The 21,261-nt window shown below is 42.6% G+C and overlaps 1 protein-coding gene across 1 annotated transcript in view; it reads right to left on the reverse strand.

The window, feature by feature from the left end:
* The window catches only part of ptprdb (protein tyrosine phosphatase receptor type Db), a 154,556-nt gene that overhangs the window by 49,911 nt on the left and 83,384 nt on the right, over window positions 1-21,261 (reverse strand). Inside the window, 4 exon segments of the mRNA XM_034596202.1 lie at window positions 1,839-1,896; window positions 1,898-1,981; window positions 3,848-3,993; window positions 16,507-16,656. Coding sequence (XP_034452093.1) covers window positions 1,839-1,896; window positions 1,898-1,981; window positions 3,848-3,993; window positions 16,507-16,591 — 373 coding nt within the window. The 5' untranslated portion in view covers window positions 16,592-16,656.

Raw genomic sequence — 21,261 nt, forward strand, 5'->3', positions numbered from 1 at the left:
AGAGCCGGGGGAAACAAGGAGACATGACTGACAGGACTCTGTGTGTGTGCTGTGAATGTCTGTGTGCGCTCGTGTGAGTGCGCACATGTGTGTGTGTGTACTGGGCAACTGACATTTGGACTGACAATCTATCAGGGGCTATTAGCTACTCCCAGGTGGCCTCTTATTCATCCACAACACAATGACTCCTCAGAGGAGTAGAAAGAGGCTAATCACTACAATAAAGACTGACTTAGATTGAGGATCTGTGTGTGTGTGTGTGTGTGTGTGTGTGTGTGTGTGTGTGTGTGTGTGTGTGTGGTGTGTGTGTGTGTGTATTCACCTGTGTGTGCGCTTAAGAGTGGTTATGTTTTTGATAAAGGAAAGATCATAGACGAGTGAATGGGGGCTTCCATCAAGAGAGGCAGGAAGGATAAAAAATAGATGCAGAGACACATAAGCAAGAGCACATACACATCTGTATGCGCAACTAAGAGACCCACACACACACACACACACACACACGCGTACATGTACAAAGAACCATGTGATGCAGGGAAAATTCTGGATGGATGGAGCAGAACAGCAAAGAAGATGCAAAGAGTGGTCTGATGTGAATAATTTAGAGGTTGCTGTGAAGTGGACCTAAGAGCGTGTGGAGCGACAGAGACGAGAGCGAGACACAGGAAAGGAGGAAAGTGTATGAAATTATAGAGAGGGGGAGGAGAGAGAGAGAGAGAGAGAGAGAGAGGAGAGAGAGAGACAGAGAGAGAGAACGAGAGAGACAGAGAGAGAGAGAACATAAGCGAAATGAAGAGAAAGTAGGAGGGAGTGAACTTGGGGAGACAAAAACACAGACTAGACAGAAAGAGAAGCAGAGAGTAGAGAGGAAGAACTGTAGACTGTGTTATTATTACCCCTCAGAGAGCAACGAGGAGGGAGAGAGAGAGGATATGGTAGAACAACAGGCCTCATGTCCTTTCCCCATGAGCATATACTGTAAAGACAGGCAATGTGATTATCCACACTCGAACAGCTTCACTCACTAAGACACTCTCAAGCTTCAAACTACCGGTACATAATGTTCTCCTAATGGACTCCACTAACACTAACATCACTATCTGCATTAATGGACTTTTGCTAACACTAATACAACCATCGACTGCGGTGGACCTGAGCTTCCACTTCCATATTTATATATATTTATATATATAAACTTTAAACTTTATCAATAGGAATTTATGAGGAGCTGAGGATAGCTGAACCTTTATTTAAAGTATTTCTTACGGATGCAAATATCCCCAAAAACAGCATTTGAAAAGAACACACAGTTACTTAAAGCCATTATTACACATTATAGTGTAGTTGTGAGCACATTTGATGTATTTAAAAATGATTACTCCTCATATGCAGTGTCCATATGTAGAGGATAAAAAGTGAATGAATGATTGATAACACACATGAGAAAATCCTATTGAAACTTTTATCACACTAATGACGCTTTAAGGTTTATTCTTGACCACAGAAATATAACAAATAACTACTTCTTATTTCATGTTATTACATAAAATATGACAGCATATATGAGCCCTGTGAGACAAATTGTGATTTGTGAATATGGGCTATACAAATAAAATTGTATTGATTGATTGATATATCATGAATAAAGCTGTGTCAATAAGTCATTATGTATTTACATTAGATAAAGGAGCTTTAGAAGCTGCAGTTACGGTCAATAAAAACACAGCATCTTCCAAATACATCTGTACTTTAAATTTTTTTTTTACATACAGTTATTAAAAACTGTGCTTGACAGCTAGATGCAAACATATAATTGGTGTGTGTGTGTTCACACTGACCTCGTAGCACACTCAGTTTGGTGGAAGCAATGAGTTCTCCTGCGGAGTTGGAGGCGGTGACATTCGTAAATAGCCTCATCTCTGGGGGTCCTCAGTGGCTGGATCCTCAGGACAGAGCCGGACCCATCGTCAAACTCTATTACCTGTTAGTGGGGGAAAAATATATATATCTAATTGACTAGAATATATTATTTTATTATGTAGCATTTTCATATCATTGAGGTTGAGTTTTTAGTCTCACCAAAAGTAGGTGGACACCAAAACTGAACATGAAGGAGAGGTAATATTGGAGGTTTGCCAGGAGGCCAGAAACACAACTTTAAACGAATGCTATAGATGCTCATAAGTAGCTGTTTGCTAAGAAGCCATACTCCATTATACCCAACATGAGCTATTGCAAGTTTTATGGAACTTCCTCTATATTCAACCCGTTTTAAAATATTGCAATGTGGTACAGACAATATTAGCAGCAGGAGAGTTACAAGGTTTGGCTGCAGCACTGGGCCCTTCCTGCTTTTTTGCTGTTTGCTATTTGGTATAAATTTTACCTTCAGTGCCTTTTCCTAGTTTTGATGTATGGATGGAGGCAGGTTTACTGAGGGGACAGAGCCGGTTTCTTATTTTGTAACTTTCAATCGTTCAAAATGACTGCCTTGTGCATCGTAAATGCTCTTGCATAGTTGAATTCATGCATGTAGTAGATCTGGATTTTGGATTCAGAGAAGGTTTCTGTTGACTGAAATCCAATAAAAATAATCCACAGTCACTCCTGACAGACAGGACAGCAGAGGGAAGTGTACAGCAGCAGGTAGTTGGAGCTTATATATGATAGATTAAAAAATAAAATATCTCCCCGAGTGATTTAATCACAAACAGGAAGACACCGAGATGAACTTAAACCTGGGAGGGAACTCGACTTATTAAAGTGGAGAAGCACCCTGAGCTGAGGGTGACACTGACTGGGTAGAGGAGAGAGGCTGGTTCGACATCTCCATCTGAGTGGTGAGGTGAGAGAATATATCAAAGGTTAGAGCCTTCAGGAAACTAATAAGGCCGATCATATAAGAATCTCATACACTGTAGCCCAGGGCATCATCTGACATATGAAAGAGACGAGAGTAGATAGCGTTTCACAAGGCTGTACAAATGAAGAAAAACAGGTGGACGGTGCTCATGTAATCCCAGAATAAAAGGCCTGGTCTATTGTACCCATCACAAAACACAGTACCTCATTATTGACTTAAATGTCAACTTCCATCACAGTAATGAGCGGTAGCAACACAGCAGACGCTCTGATTTGTCATCAGAGGAAGAGCAGTGGTGTAACTAAGAGCATTAGTGACGACTCCGTTTCATTTAAGGTGCTTACTGATGTTTCATTTGAAGTTTTGTGCAAGTCACACTGTGCAACATGGATCTAGAAAAGTTGGGCACAACATCAGGTGGTTTGTGTGTGGACTTTACAGTGATTACACCAACGGATTCCTGGAATACATCGCAAGATATTTTAAAAGGGACAAAACATCATCAGCTCGCGTTATCTTGATTAATTGATCGATTGATTGGTTGATACAAGAGGTGAAATAATACCTTCCTCACTTTAAAACTTTAAACTGCCTCCCTGTCTCCTGTTGTCTGTCCCAGCGTTACAATAAGTTTGGTAACACACAAAACAAATATGCATCAGTTCTCCCAATTGTGAGTAAATGTGCTTGGCCTAAAATTTAGCTTTTTTATAAAGGACTAGTTGAGCAGAAGCACAAATAATTGATCCTGATAATTGACAATTCTTTTTCAAATTGATTAACAATCCTTTAAGATCAAGTCAACTTCAGGTCAAACTGTCTGCATGGGAAAAAAAGGCTTCAAAAGAAAATAATAACAGGAAAACAGACACCAGAGCATTAGTTCAACACCCTCACCCATTCCCATTCTATTTTCTGGGGATGGGCAGAAATCAGTTCCAGTACAAGGTTATGAGCTCCTTCATACGTATCTCGGCATCATACCTCAAATCTCTGGTTGCTGACTTTTTTGCCTTTTTTGTTCCAGACAATCTTGGGCTGCGGATCCCCTGTGGCCTGGCACACAAAGGAAGCCACTCCCCCCTGGACTCCTGTTTGGTCTTCTGGGGTTCGCGTGAATCTGGGAGGTGCTGTACGGAAAGATGCAATGGAAAAGTTAGGTCAAGTTCAAACTTCCAGAGTTGCTGTGTTTCAGTGTGTGTGTGTGTGTGTGTGTGTGTGTGTGTGTGTGTGTGTGTGTCTGTGTGTGTCTGTGTGTGTGTGTGTGTGTATAGCCACAGGAACTGAAGAAGTTTTGATGGATGAGTTACTCATTGCTCTACATAAGCCTGCACATCACCATCAGTTTGTCTTTTTCCCACATACACGTATACATATTGTGTAATACATTATTGTGTTAGTCTAGTGTTAATGCACTTAACCCTTAACATCTGGCATTCACGTAACTGTAACATGTGTGTGTGTGTGTGTCTGTGTGTGTTTGTGTGTGTGTGTGTGTGTGTGTGTGTGTGACTGTGTTTATTTCAAAAATTAAAACTAAAATAGGAGAACGTCGTGAAGCACCACAGCTGGTTTGGTGTGTTTGTGTGTTACAAGGTGCACCCATTTTTGGAGTAAGCGTGCACCTACATCTGTCTTTCGGTTCAGTTGTGCATGTGGGTGGCACATGTGTGTGTGGGTCTCTTTTTTCCCGTACACGCGTGTGCACGTTCCACCATGTTGTTTCCCTGTGTCACCAAAGAAGCTTAATATTTCTGTACCATAAAGGATTTATGAAGACTTACTCCTGACATGACCACTAAAACCCCTCGCTGCGGGGACGCCAACAATATCATAGCCACAGCCGCCGTTGGATTGTGACATCACGACATCAGAAAGATTCGGCACGTCAGTCATGGCACGTCACAGCCAGCTCGCCTAATGGCATTCCAGCCAAACCAGAAAATCCCTACTTAAGGGCTTACTGCCATCCGCCCTGACAAAGGGAGAGAAATTGCTTTTTGCTGTTTAAATGGAGGGAGGGAGAGAGGGAGAAAAGCTGAGCTTTTCAGAGAAGGAGAGGAAAAGAGAGGGCGCTGAAAGAGTGGGGACAGCAGAACAGAGGAGCGGGTGAGATAAAGAGAACGAGTGAGAGAGACAGATGGAGAGGGTAAGGAGGAGATAAAGCATGAAAAACAGAAGTGAAGGGAGATAGGAAGAGTAGCAGGAGGTGAGAGCGCGAGGGAGATAGAGAGGGAATGAGCCAGATGTACTGGCAAACATGGTCAGAGAGCCCCAAGCTGCCCGATCACCTCTGCATCTCACTGGCACTTCTACCTCAAAGACTGAATACAAGAGAGTGTGTGCATGCGTGTGAGAGAGAAGGAGTAGGAGTGTGTGTGCGTATAGCGTCTTTCAGACATGCACTGAACTCAAGATATTCTCCTGGATTCATCCGGAGGGGCTGTACATGAGAAACCAAATGTCCGAGTCAGTTGATCCGGACATTTTCCACAACTTTCCCTCCCCTTGTCAGTGATCCTATGTGAGAACACAGCCGGAAAAGTTCTGGAACGTTCACAGAGAGCAAGTTGGCGTGCTGACTAAGATGTCATCTTGGACAGACTATGAGGTTCGAAAGCTTTTGACAATAAGGTCCAATCCCGGCATCAATCTGCTGTAGACAAAATCACGTGATTTCCGTAACAGAATTCCTACATTATGTCCTGCCTCCTGCAGGCTCTACCCAGATGTCACCCCTCACCTGAACACATATTTCGTTTGTTGTGAATGTGTCTGACTCGGACAATCTCCTGCTGCATTCATCATATGTGATATAGGTTAACTCTGTAAAATGTCCGGACCCAATATTTTGGACATTTTCTGGAGCTCATGCCTGAAAAGTGTTTTTTTCTTATTGAACAAAAAAATAATACTTCAAAATGGTTGTCAGATTAATAAACAATACAAAAATATTGGTTAGTTTTAGCCCTAATATTTTAGTTACTGCATGCACGTGTAGCTGGTTCATACATGGCATTCCACTGTACATGTATGTGATGCATGAGTGACTGAGCAAATGTGGGTGTGCTCATCAGAGAGAGAGAGTAAGGGAGAGAGGGAGAGAGGGAGAGAGGGAGAGAGGGAAAGAGAGAGAATGAGGAGTGGGAGAATCGCTCTCTTAATCCTTTTGCTAATCTCTCTCCCACAAAACAAATGAAAAGTGTAAAGCCAGCAGAGCCATGCTAAAAGGCACGGTAGATCTTTCAATTGCTTTTTTATCTTTCCCTCTTTATCTCTCCATCCCCGATCTCTCTCTCTCTCTCTCTCTCTCTCTCTCTCTCTCTCTCTCTCTCTCTCTCTTCATGTATCTGCTGTTTAAAAGTCTTACGTTCTCGCTTTCTCAAATTTCACCCCTTTATCTCTCTGCCCCACTCCTAATTCTTCGGCACCGAATCGCTGCCTCACCCCCTTCCTCCTCCTCCACAGCTGCTCCTCTTGCTCCCACTTTCATCCTCCTCCTTGTTACTCTTTCTCCATCTCCTCCCTCCATCTCTGGGGTGTTACATAAGTCTTCCTGTCACATTGACTGACTTAATGAGGAGGAGGGGGTGCAACCGTATGCTTCACACACTTCTCCCGTCTCTCTATTGCAATTCCCCTTCTCTTTTTATTCCTCTTCTCCCCTCTCGTTTTGTGCTCTCATCCTCTTTCGCTTTTCCCCTCTTTCCACCTCTTTCACTCACTTTTTTCCCCCGAATCATCCGCCTTGTTCTCCTCCTCCTCCATTCCTCTGTTTTGCTCCCTCCCTCTCTCTATGTCCAAACTGTTCGGTCTTTTTCCAAGATCATCAGGGTCTTTTGGCCGTGCTGCTTGGTGGGATTAGGCATTGACATTTGGGCCAGGGTGGGGGTGGAGGCGCGGGTTCATGCTCAGAGGGGCACTCGAATATTTGCCGTAGTTAAGGGGGAGGAAAGCGATGCCTGCAAGTTTATTATTTCATATATGAAGTCAAAAATGATGACGGGCTGAGAAAGGTCCCAGAAGAACTTGGTCTATCGGCGGGAACATTGCAGCGGTCACTGTTTTACTCTGCATGTCGCCTCTGACGGCCTCCCTCTTCCTTATTATGACCCAAGATGGAAGTGAGAGGAAAATACTAACTGGGTCCACGGAGAGAGATTTAGATGGAATTAGACGCTGCCAATCTTTCCCTCTGGTGTGCGTGTGTGTGTGTGTGTGTGGTGGATGGAGGGTGGCCTACATAAAGTTGCCATTCAGATCTCCACAACAGATGGCAGGGATTACAAAGTCAGTTCCTCTCTCTGTGGACCATTTTCGAGTCACGGCTGAAGACGTGTGATAAACTTTGAGAGATGGTCTTCACGTATATTTGGCATTTCAAAATCATTGATACAGAAGAAGTACCTTTAGGCATATAACAGAAAGATGGGGCCCTAAAATGAAAAAATCTGATTGGATAAGCAATTTTCATACAAGCATTACATAAAAGGGGAAAGACAGCAGACAGCTGTGCTTCTCGACCAACATCTGCATTATATTTTGTTATGCTGATAACAATTTTTGGTTAAACTCACCTGACATGAACCTAGAAACTATAATGAGACAAATGGATTTTCTGCAGAGTGGCACAAATAGCAAGACTAAATGAGACGGCAGGGACATGTAGTGGGCAGAACTCTGTCCTAACTTACAGGGACACGCCAAGAGAGAGATTGAGTTTAAGAACCGGTGTTGGAACAAACCTTCAGGGAGTGTGTCTAATCTAAGAATCTAAGAATGGGACTTATATATTTAGAAAGGCAAACAGGTAAAATTAAAAAGGGAATAGGGCTTCTATGGGTTTTATGACAACAACATAGATACGTATGATGGAACATTAGGGCCACTTAAGGGGAAAATCGTAAAATTGTAATATTACGAAAATTAAGTTGTAATATTACGTGAAAAAAGTTGTAATATTACGAGAAAAAAGCTAGAAATTTATGTTTAATCTCTTAATATTGTGTCTTTTTCTCATTCAATTATTGAATTATTGAATTTTTAAAATCTAAGACTTACCTTTTCTCTATGTCATATGTAAACATACTGTACATGAGTGAAATTAGCATTTTATCCTTAGGATTCCACAAGTCAGATTTAGGGAATTAGAGGAAAATGTTTCATGTCTGATTAAATTCAATTTAATGTTCTAGAGAGAATCATTCTGCTCTCTGACTGCATTGATTTCCATAAAAAAATATACTGAAAGAATCAAATCTTTGAAAAATGCAGCTATTTGTGTGCCCTCCGGTCTTATCTTGTGTGCCTTTAATCACTTATCTGATCTGATGCGAAATAAATCATGAGGCAGACAGGCCCATCCAAATAAATCCAGTCAACAAAAAGGGTTAGGGCTAGAGTCCACAGCACAGAACGGATCCGCTCGACAGAGGAACAAATTGTAAAACAGAAGCTCTGAGATGCTGGATTACCGAGGAAGAATAAAATATGAAGACTATAAGATGACAAAGCCGAGGTTTCATCAGGAAAAGACAATAGTTTTGACTAAAAGGAGCAGATGGGGAAGCCCACACATTAATGGTAGTTAATCCTACACGCTTGTGTGTCTGTGTGTGTGTGTGTGTGTCTGTGTCTGTGTGTGTGTGGTGTGTGTGCATGGCTATTTCTGCTACTGTTGAATAGGGGAACATCCCTCAGAGGAGGAAGCAGATAAATGGTTATTGAACTTCCCGATCTGATCGATATGTGGCGCATCCCCCTCGCACACGTTCGTAATGATCCTGGGTTTGTGCGGACGTATGTTTGTGTGCACAAATTGCTTTTGCGTGAGTATTTGTGTCTGTGCGTTGGAAGTTTTGATCACATCTGAAAAGGCCGCTCTGGATGTTGGTACAACTTGCCAAGCATCTGTGCTTGCGCCTCACATTTTCCTGTGTGTGTCATGTTGTTAGGCATGTAATGAGCATTTTACAGTCTCTGCCAGGGAAAGATCCAGCTGCATAGTGTTGCATGTAGCGGTGGGTGGATAGCTGATGACTCCCCAAATGAGAACTGAGTCAGGCTTGTCAGACAAGTTGAGGAATGAGGCCAATATCAGGGCCTGAGCCAGGGCCATGATAGTCACCCTCAAGACTGGGCGGGCAGCTGGCCAGGAACATAACTTAAAACACATTAACATCAAACCGACACATTAAGAGCAAATTATCAGCTGCTCGCTTTCTGCTGCTGGAAATGAAATTGGATTACTGAGGCCAATAAACACAGAGAGACAGCGATCGTCCTATACTGCACCAGAAAACCTTTGGCGTTAAATAGAAAATGAAATTACGAGCCGTGACCTTTGGTGACACTTCACCTTAAGGATAAGTTGGTTTAAGTGTCCATCCAAACCAAATAATTTTCTCCTTATATAAAACTGTGATTCTTGTGATTTGCATATAGCACGTCATTGCAGCGTATAAATCAGCAAACACCCAGCTGATGTCTCCAAGCATCAATTCAACAACATCATTTTTACACTAGCATAGGATAAAATGCATTTCTACTGCCCATAGTAATGCGTGTCCAATTAGCATGCCACTTACCCACCATAGCTGCCCCAGGGTCAGACTAATGGTGAGTTAATCAGGGTTAATTTGTTAGAAACACAAGAGGAGGATTTAATCAAATAGGGTCTTCTTTTATACACAGGTCATTAGAGACACATGGGACACTCACTGGGGTACACAACTTTACTGGGTCAGGGCTGGCTCCCCGCAAAGATGAACAGAGGGTTTTCTCAGCGCTGGTCTCAGCGCGTTACTCACGGACCGCTGGTCAGCTATGCTACGGCTAAGCTAATGATATCCAGGGCCTCTTTCACAACCTGCTAGGCTATAGCGCTAAGCTAGCACTGGTCGGATCCTGTTAGTCGCGGATGGGCGCACAGCTATGCTAGCTGCTAATAGCCTCAACGCTGAGGGCCAGTGATGCAGGACAAGCTGAGAAGGCTTCATTTTCTTTCTCATCAGCACGGACTAATCCGTCTCACTCAAGGATTGACGTTAATAGATAACGATGGAGAACTTATTAAGGGACCGGCGGGTCACTGTGCTACAAACTGAGCGTGAGACTACACACTCAAAGGTGTGCGTTATGCCCTCATTCCAGAATATGAAGTCTACTAAACTCCTCGGGCCAGCACCGCCAGCAAAACAATTAAAATAATAACTGAGATTGGCATCTTAATTTTGTGTGCATATGACTTATGAAAATGTTTGTGATGGTGACCCATTTCTGTCCGCCTCGTGTGGAGAGACATTTGCACAGGAGTTGATGGAAAGAGGTCGTCAAGCATTTAAATGAGGCATTTTATTATTTTTTTTAAGAAGCTGTTGTCATATTCCAGATGAGCAGGAGCTGGCAAGTTCTCACTGGAGCTGAATTTTAATACAATATGATAAATTATTCCAGAAAATACACCATGAATTATTGAGATAGTGATGAAAATAACTTAACTTGATAAGTGGCATGTGAATTAGAAATGAGGAAATTAAAGGGCATTTGCAGCGCGATTAGAGTTGAGCTGGTTTCTTGTGTTTCCTGACTCAACGTTGCTGAAGACTATTCTGTAATATCACAACAGATTTAGTTTCATAGATAAACACTGAATAAATAAATACACAATGTCTAATTGTGTTAACCCCTCCCTATGTCTTTAGGGCAAAAATGACCCATGTATCAAGTAAACAGCGAAGAAAACTATATTCAATTCAATTCAATTCCATTTGTATAGCGCCAAATCACAATATATACATTATCTCAAGGCTCTTTCCATAGAAGGTCAAAACCTTAAACTTTTTATCTTATTATATTAATTTCTCTTCAGAGTTATATCTGATAATGTTTCCCTCCCTTACCCTGATATAAGTAAAAGTGAATCCTCTGCCACCTCCTAAGTTAACTATCGCCAGGTGTCTTCTAGAGATGCTCCGAAACCATTTTCACCTTCCCGATACCTGGACTTTCCCTTTAAATAGTTGTTAAAGTGCAGCCACCACAAGCCAGATGATAAATATAAGAGATCCTTAAAGTTTTTAATTCCTTTAAAAAACTGTTGACAAGGAGCCAAAGATTAGAAAAAGAAACTTTGGAACAGAAGCGATTTCCGGGAAAAGAAAATTGCACTTTTATGTGGGTGAATCTAATCTACTTTAAAGTCTTGGTATTGGATCAGTGCATAAAATCTGTGTACTCGCTGGTGGCTGACCCGACATATTTGGGCAGTTTCGTAAGCATTTCTGTTGCTGGTATCTGTATCAGTGTCTTTCTGCATCTCTGAAACGTACACATTATATCTCATTTGTTTAATTATTACAAGAACCATAGCATAAAATGATCACTTTGTGGTTCTATGTAAGGTTATGTATGTGCCCGACTACCAAGATAACCAACACAAATAAAAAAACACCTAAGAATATACATTAGTTGCTGTTTTTTACATTTTGTTTTGCTAATCTGGGTGCCGGCTTCACTTTGCATCTAAAGTGTTGAACTAAACACTAAATTGTAAAAATGTAACAATGTAAAAATGTAACAAAAACTGGAAGAAAAAAAATGTATGGGAATGAAATAGTTGACCAGTGTGTTGACCAGTGTACCAATGGCAGGCTATTGGTCATTTGATCATCACTACCCAGCCCACAGGAGAAATGACTCAGTGCCTCTATCATAACCCTATCAAGACCAGATGTTGACTTTATTTGACAGTGTGAAAGGGGGCTGACTTGTGGCAAAGGTCCGCAAGCCGGTATCAAACCCCTGCGCAGCAAAAGGCTTGAAGTCTCAGTATGATGTTGACATTTTGACATTTCATACTGCAGTTTATGGGTGAAAAGGATCCTTGGCTTTTTTCTTAGCACTTTAAATGAGTTAGGGAATACCAATCAATCACAGACAAGAAAACACGATCCATCCGAGAAAATAACTGCTTGATTCGGTTCCACAGCTATTTGCTAATCCCCGGACCACAAACCTTTGAAACTATGTGACCCTGCCACTTTATCTCTTTCCAGTGAAACCTGACGGTGCCTCATCCATCAGCTACAAAAGTGACGTGGAGCTCACGGAACCAGATACTAATCGCAGTCTAATCTCTTGTCCACCCTGAGCACTACACAAGGCTGCACATTTACATACATATAAAACAGACGACTACAAACATACTTACAAGGGCACATGTATGTCACTACACACAAATCCTTACTCATAAGCCTCTACTCTTGAGAAACTGTATTACATGTATGGTAGATTGCCACTCAATGAAAGAATCTATATTGTGTGCAGCTGTTGGGCCTCTAACAAGGGTGCACTGCACATTGCAGTTAGCATTTAATACATGAAAATGTCAACTTCAAGTAAAATAACTGTCAAACAACATGCTATGGACATGAAAAAATTGCTAAAGAATATGACTAGTAAAATTTAAATAAAAAGATTAATCCAAAACTAGTCTACTTTTTTTTTCTATTCGTATTTTTAGCAACTTTTTACTCCTTGAACTCAGCACCTGAGGGGAAGTCTATATGAAAAATTTAAAGGTAACCAAAGACGGCTCTTGTCTACGCTCTTGACAACTGGTGCCTTGCTCAGGGGCTTCAAACGTAAGCAACAGCAGTGGTGCTGTCATTGTCCGATCACTTTTACGACTCCAGTCAGCCTGTGGGCCATACCTGTGCAGGCAACATGTCTGAATGTTGACGAGTCTATCAGTCATCGCATGAGAAAGTGCTGTACACTGTACATGACCGAACATGTCACGTATGAAAAGGTCACATTTTTAGTAACGGAATAGCTCAGTTCTTTTATTGATCTTCCTGTGGTTTTTTACATCAAGCTCTGTGGATAGAGACACTTGGAAAAGCAGAGCATTTACAGAACATAAATGATGTTATACAAGCTGAGGGTCTCACATTACCAAGAGCCACCCTCCGCAGAATCCAAAACCACTCTCGCCTGGTTTGAAAATGTACAGTCTGCTTACTAAAGCACTGGGCTGCAACTCAGCAATATCTCCCCTAGCCTCCGAAGAAGGAGCCGTGCTGTTACACACATGAGGAGTTGAATTTGAGCTGGAATTTTACATAGTCACTTCCAAGCTGGATGAAGGGGAGGGACGACAGCTTCGTTGATTTTTGGGGGAAATGAGGGTCAGCAGACAAAAAAAACCCCCATGTTGTTGCATAGTGTCCTGTCGCCCTGACTGACACACGGAGAGATTCAGTTCCTCGCGCAGAGCATCTCGCTGTGTACACGGAGCAGTGGCCTAGTTTGTGACAGGATCAGGGCATTACTCTTAATCCACCAGATACATGTCATATGCACGCACGCGCACACAAACTCACTGAGAGAATGGTGGCGAGATGGAGGTGGAGAGAAAACGGGAGTAAAAGAGGAGTAAAAATTCACACACGCAAAGCTCAGTGCACTGCTTGTATTTGTTTGCCCCAGTGGTTGTGTGCAGGATGCACATATGGTGCTGTGTCATGCAAGGTTTCCAACTATGCACAGGGAGATGCTGTTCCAACTGACTGCATCTTAATACCCCCAGTAGTGTCTATGTGGGAGCAATTGTGTAAAAAGTATGTGATGATGGTGTTTTTGTAGTAAATGAATAAGTAGAGCGCGTATCTCCACCGAGGCCCAACAGTCCCTTAAATTCAATCAATCTGCACACGCTCATTAATATCTGTCCCCTAAATATGCCAGATTTTTTTCATCAAGATCCATGAATTACTCCCTGGGAAAATGGTGAAAATTATTTTAAAAAACGGCCTATCCTGCGATGGATCCGCACCAAAATGTAATAAGGGTTCTATCACTGTCCTGACATACACTATGTGGCCTCTCCTTTGTATCACCCTATTAGGCTTATAATGTTTTCCATTCATTTGCTGTGAACTTTGAGTGAAGCCCAAACTAAAAGCTTTTTTTTTTTTTGGGAGTACGTTTCACATTTCAAAACACGGCGACACGAGATGAGCGCCAAAGATGTCAGTGTCCCAGCAGCCTGTTTGAATTCTTAACATCCAAATCTCCGAGGCCCCGCTGTTGATATTAAAAGAGGCACTGCACGTCAAACACACAGAGATAAGAAGAGAGAAGAACAGCCTTTCCTCCCCTTTCCCCCCTGAAGCCCTCTGTCCCTCCTTTCTCTACAGATTATGTGTTTGTGTGGAGAAGAAGTGGAGAGCGGGCAAAGAAAAGAGCAATGAGACGAAGGCGGGCGGGGGGGGGGGGGGGGGGGGAAGAAAAAAAACATAGACAGAGGAGACAAACTGCTAAATCACTTCCACCCCCGTTGCATCTGTGCTGCTCCTCTAACCCTCACAGAGGAAGTTTTGGGAGCATCGTCGTTTTGATGGATGAGTGGGTCTTTACTGGGCGACCCCGAAACTCACACTGGAGACAAGAGGGCAGGAGATCGAGGGGAATACAAGAGTGGTTTGTGGACGTGTCTGAATTTACCGGGCTCTGTGTGACTGTGTACCTTTAAAACATTGCGAACCGTGTGTGTGTGTGTGTGTGTGTGTGTGTGTGTGTGTGTGTGTGTGTGTGTGTGGTTGGTTGGTGATGATATATGTTCAGTATCCCACGACCATGAGCTTGGAACAACACTGCAGACCACACTCTACTGGCTTCATGTTGTCTCTGCTCTGCATTCATTCTGTAATTTACCATAGCACATTTACATTGAAGAAGCCTTTTTTTCCCCCAACTAGACACAATTATTACTCAGGCACTATTTGTTTTTGCTATTACAGCTTGGGTTGGTAATCCTGAAAAAGCTAGCAGGAGCAGGCCACACTTAAAGGTTCAGTGTGAAGAATATATTGAGTCAGTGCATGTTGCAGCTGAATACCCCTTCACCTCACCCTCCCCTTCCAGACATGAAAAGAACCCATGGTAGCCTTCAATTTTCTTTCGACGTTTTAATGAAGAATTGTTACATATTTTATCCTAAATTATAGTAAGTCACTGTAGGGCCCAGTTTTTTCCAACAGAAGAGGATGAGGAAGTAGCGCTGCTCAGAGGGTAACCTCTCCTCTTGTGAACACAACGATGGTTGAACCTCTTGGCAAGCGGCCATCATCGCCACCCACTCCTGGCAGGAGACCATGTTTGGCGGCACAGTAAATGTATATATAGTCTGCACGGCGAGTCTGCACAACTGAATTCTTTAATCCTCTTCTTTCTCCTCTATTATTCTGTCTACTCCATCTTTTTGTCTTCCTACACTTCTGTTCTCATGACTTTTGTCCTTCGTCTCAGCACAAATCAGGCTGTTTTCGTTAACAGTGTTATCGGATTCAAAGACTCAATCCTAATCAATCCTAATCATCAACCTGATAAATTGACTGGGTCATGCAGGGTCAAGAGTATCCCAGTAATGGTTTCTTCTGTTTGCTTGCATAAACATCATATGCTGGTTTCAAACACCTGGATTATCTCTTATCTGCAGGTTTTGGGAAAGAACATTTAGAATATAAACAACCGTCTCCAGCTTCTGCTCATCATCTGCTATCTATCTTCAGTTAGAGTCAAAAGGTTGTTTGCCTGGAAAAAAAATAAATCAATAACTGGGCTAAATTGATATCTGAATGAGCTCACAGAGAAAGATATTGGACGAGCCCCAATAAGTGATCTCACACACACGTGCACACACACATGCGCATTTTGGACACAATCACAGAGGCAGTGGAGAAATTATCTGATTTGCCATATGCTGTCTATCTGTCCATGCCAAATACTGGGATGGACCAAAACAGCTGGCCTCGTATCAAACCTGCCTCCTAACACACATGTACAGATCATCACACACAGACAGGAGGGAAGGGATATCAGGGGTGGAGCGTTAAAAAAACACCCATGTCCTCTCGACCCTGTTTGTGTGTCCGCACAAACAGTAAGTGCATTTAAATGATGTGCATAATTTAACAGCTTCTTTATATGCAGGTACACATGTGGGTTTGTGTGTGTGTGTTTGTGGCTATATCCATACTCATGTATATTCGTTTTAAAACGGCATTTTAACTCTATAAATGATAATCTCCGTCCATTCTAACACACCAGGAAATACGGTATATATCATGTGACCATTCACGTACACTGGGCTCGCGCAAGCCGGTGTTACCAGGAAGCAGATTGTCTACTCTGCAGTTGGTTGCTTGGTTACGAACAAGGAAAAACAATGATGATGAGGGATTATCTTCTTGGAGCGACGATGAGGCGGAACTGTTCCTGACTCGAGTGTTTACAAAATTTTGCCTTCCCCGCTGGTCGTCGAGTCGTGACGACCCAGTCGGGTGGTGATTGTGGGTGAAAGCGCCATCGTTACCAAACATTTCCTTTTTTTTGCCCGTCCATACAACAACACAGCTGCAGTTTTTAAAACCAAAACAGGGCCAGCAGCGTTTCCAATCTTCTCAGTTTTAGGCTCTCAAAAACTCGAATGTAGTGTGGAGAGCATTGTAACAGCAGCAGCAGGGATGTGTTTGAAACTAAAATATAGTAGTGTGTGTGGGTTGTGTGTGTGTGTGTGGTTGTGTGTGTGTGTGTGTGTGTGTGTGTGTGTGTGTGTGTTGGAGAATGAAAAGACTTACAGTCAGCATCAGCGAGGAAGAGGAAGCTAAGGAGGAGCAGGCCTGGACTGGCAGAGTGCATCATGGGATATGTCGACACATGCATGCTGTATCCACCGTGAGCTCACTGCCTCACTGTACAACAGGACGATAGAAACAGGCCCTCACAACCTGGGGAGAGAGAGGAGACAGGGAAAACGTAGAAATTAACATCCTGCCAAGCTCCAAATTAAGAGAGATTCAGACATTATATAGTCACAGACACACACACACACACACACACACACACACACACACACCACACACACCACACACACACACACACACACACACACACACACACACACACACACACACACACACACACACACACACACACACACACACACACACACACACACACACACACACACACAAGCACGCAGACGTGTGTTCCCTCTAGGCCTTACACTCCCGTTATGCAGCTGCCTCTCCTCTTCTCGCTTCATTAGGACCATACACTCATTGCCGGAGGTGTGTTTTGGTGTGTGTGCGTGTGTACAAAGTTCACAAAGTAGCTGATGAATTTCAACTTAAAGCAAACATTAGGCATAGAAGCATCAGTCGGCTTCTCTAAAGTTTTTCTCCCCATGTCCCACGTAAGCGATGCCCTCGATTTTTCTGCTTTCAGTTTTTATCTGTTACACAATCTACAAAGCGGGCCGGACTTCAATTCCAGATTTTCTTTTCATACGTAAGTCAAAACGGCATCATTTCAGATTGATGAGATAGAGTGAATGGCTTTAAGATGGAAGGATGGAGTGAGGGACTGATGGATGATGGGCAGATTAAAGTGGGAGGAGACTGACTGCTGTTATCTGCGGGCTATGTAGCACACAGTGTCGGATCAACATACAGCTCAATGTCTTCATGCCTTCATCCTTCGCTCACTTCCTTCCTTTGACTCTCTCTGCCTCTCCCTGCGCTTTCCTCCTCATTACACTTTCATCCTTTACTCACACCTGATATGGCAAGTTTCCTTTCCTAAATATTCCTTCCTCAAATTTAAATTTCCTTTCATTAATCTTGTCTTTTAAGGCCACACTCCCACGTTTCCTCATTTTTTCTTTACTTCAGTCAGATTTTTCTGCCCCCCACCCCCTCTGTCTGTCCGTCTGTCGTTCACATCCATCCGTCTCTCCGCCATCTGCGGCGCCTGGTGTGAGTGTCTGGCATTAGAAGATACCAGGCGTCAGTCTGTGTGTCAGAAATCTCACCGCTCAAATCACGTGACACGATGAGACACGGCAGATCACCGCTGCTGTCCAGAAACTGACAGCGCTGAGTGAGAGGCCCTGCGAGCGGGCGAGCGAGCGATGAGACGCAATGTGTCGATGTGTAATGTGCACTTGTGCTTGCACTGGATTGTTCATGCATATGGGGCAACTCATGCATATGTTGATGCCTCTGTAGCATATTATGTACATGCATGTATATATTCATGGTGGCTGCCTAAATTGCTTGTATATAAACCTGTGGGTGTGTGTGTGTGTGTTTGCAGCTGCATGCTCCATGTCGTGTGTGCGTGCATGCATTTATGGGCTTTCCAAAACTGGACAGAGTCATCAGCAGTGGCAGCAGCAGTCTTAATCCGCTCCACTCCTGAACAAGCCATCTGATTAAAAAAAGACAAAGAAGGTGGGGGCAGAAGAACTCTGGAACCCGGAGCTCATCGCATCCCTGCAGCCAAGGCAGCGAGCAACTAAACCCACTGTGGATTTTCCACTTGGTTTGGTCCAAAACAATTGCTTTGGGATAACCTAGATCTCTCCCTGCGCAAATTAAGTACCCTGTGCTGTGATTTACAGTATCCAACAGTATGTGTAAAAGGAATTCACCCACCTACCCACAACCCAGGGAAATTACAGTTGCAATTCTTTCGCTGTTTTCTTTAGCTCTCGGGTATTTATTAGATTTTTTTGCTAGTTTACAAGTGGCCTTTGTCTTTAGTTTATTGATTTCCTTATAACTGATGAATATTTTTGTCGTTGGACAGTGTGTATAAATTTCTTCTCTTTCACAAGCTTTGTTTTCAACCACTTTATCCACATTTTTGCTCACAGCACCATGACCCCTACATAATGCACAATACTTTTTATTTTACTGGAAACTGGGATAAATGGCATAAAGTTACTATTTGCTTATTTGTCGAATAAAGCCAACATTTTAGATGAAAGTTAATATGGTTAAAGGCTTTGAACTAATAAAGAAGGTTATCTGCTTTGGAATGTGTATGTGTGTGTGGGTGTGTGTGGGTGTGTGTGTGTGTGTGTGTGTGTGTGTGTGTGTGTGTGTGTGTGTGTGTGTGTGTGTGTGTGTGTGTGTGTGTGTGTGTGTGTGAGGCTGTGCGCGCACTTGTTTGTGTGTGGCCACTAATCACTCGGCCTGATTCAATGTCACTGGAAAAGCTTGCATTATTTAGTATCTCACTTCGCAGCATGTCACGTTAATTAAAAAGCTAAGATAACGGTGGGAGAGAGAGAGAGAGAGAGGGGGAGACTAATGAAGAGAGAGAGAGAGAGAGTGAGAGAGATAGAGATGAGAAGAGGTGTGTGGAGGGAGGATAAATGAAAGCAGGGTGGTAAACAGAGCTATGAAACAGAGAAGAAAAGAGAACTGGGATGAAAAGCAGACAAAAAGAAGATAACCTGAGACACACACACACACAGACACACACAGACACACACAGGCACACACAGACACACACACACACACACACACACAAACACACATCAGGTAGTCTCCACATTGTAATCTGGGTGGCTGTGGTTGCTTGTATTACAGAGGGCTCGACAGAAGAGCCTCCCGACTGCCCGAGCTTCTGCTGCTGCTGCTCTGGATCACAGGCAGCTTTAAGCCATTCACTTACATTAGTCCCTATCACTCAATTATACACTGTCTGCCTGGGCCTGAAGCAATCAGTCACACTTATCTCTGAGATAGTTCCTGACAGAACAAAGACTGACACAAAGAGTGACAGACTGGGTTTATTTTTCACGGGACAGACAGAAGGACACTTGGGCCGGAGGGAGAAGATGAGGAGAAGAACCGAGGAAGAGGATAAAGTGAGACAGATAGAAAAGTTGGATTAAAGGAGGAAATAAAATGAAGTGTTGTGTTAATTCATACAGGAAAATGTGATAAATTGTAAAATGTTGACCCTTTAGATGTGTTAAAAAATTATCAATCACATTCAAGGGTGCTAACCACTGTACCACCATGCCGGCCCCAGTTGTCATCAGTAGAAACCCAAATCCATATTAATCAATATAATTAGTTGTAATTGCATTGACTGGTGTTTTACTAAATCTATTTAGTCTCATTTTTAGGGTAATTGTATAACAGCTTAATACATCTGGTTTATTATTAACTGCCATAGATAAAACTAGTTATTAAGAGATGATGCTAAAAAATGTTAAGACATGGAAGCCTGAGTAAAAAGATATAAATACAGAATGAGATCCAAAAGTGTAAAGAGTAGAAAAAGAAAGTGTGGGTGGTTGATAAGAGGGGGGGGGGGGGGATAGACTACAAAGCGAAGGCATAGTACAGCCGGAAGGGACATTGAGAAAGATAGAGACAAAGACAAAAGACAGATCCTAAAAAGCATAGCTAAAGGCAAACCGTGTGCCACGGCAGAGAACACTGAGTTTCCTAATTTGATTTGATATTCCCACCGCTGATTCACCAAATGCAATTAGACATACTAATTAACTTATTCTTTTTGGCCTGTTAAAACAGTGGCAGACTGACAGAGATGTGAAAGGAGTGACAATTTATACTTGTTGCCTCAAAGTGTTCACAAACCACATTAGCTGAGTGGTGAAAGCAAGGTTTGTGTCCTCCTTCTTTTCCAGTGAGGAAGGTGGTGAACTAATAAGAGTTATTGAAACATTTGTTATCTGATGTCGTCTTCCAAACTGGTCAAGACCTTATACTGATGGTTGCAGGGGATTTTCATACCATAATTATACCAATCACTTCAAACGCTGATCTGACAGCAGTGAATTTAATTTTGTTTTAATTGTGAAAAACCCAAAATATGAATCACGACCAGATTTTATTTAGTCCATTTTTTCTAAACTGGAATGGTTTTCAATTTTCGCTCTGGAAATGAAAAGATTAGGGACGGACGGATGGACGGACAGACGTACTGATAACTATATCCCTCCGCATTATATGAGGGATACGGGGGATAAAAAAGAACCAACCACAGAGATTAATACCAACAGATGTGTGATGTTAGTGCAAGATATTAAATCCAAGAGATAAATTGTTATTAAATCTGTCTCCTTGGCATGAACTGGCAAGAAATTGACCTTATGAGAAATCTGTGGCTGATGTGCACACTGTGTATTACGATTGTTTGGTAACCATGGCAACATATGAATGCGCTTAACCATGAGTGTGGGAATTTTCCCTGACCAATCAGCAAATTCAAAAGAGGTGAAACAGATGTGGTCTTAGAAAATAATCATGTTTCCTCCCGATGGTCGTTATTTATGATACATGAGGTCCAGCTGCAGTCTTGATTATTACTGTTTATAATCGGTTATTTCTCATTGTGACACAAGGGATAAACATCAGCTGCCTAAGCTGCAGTCAGTCACCAAAGTCTGATTCCCCAAGTGGATCCACGTAGCTCTGATGACGCAGGATGACATCATAAAAACTGGGGATCCATTCGGATAATCTTTGGTACTAAAGAGTCAAAGGAACTAACCAAGTGCACTAAAC

The sequence above is a fragment of the Hippoglossus hippoglossus genome, chromosome 1 (assembly GCF_009819705.1).
Source record: "Hippoglossus hippoglossus isolate fHipHip1 chromosome 1, fHipHip1.pri, whole genome shotgun sequence".
NCBI lineage: Eukaryota > Metazoa > Chordata > Actinopteri > Pleuronectiformes > Pleuronectidae > Hippoglossus > Hippoglossus hippoglossus.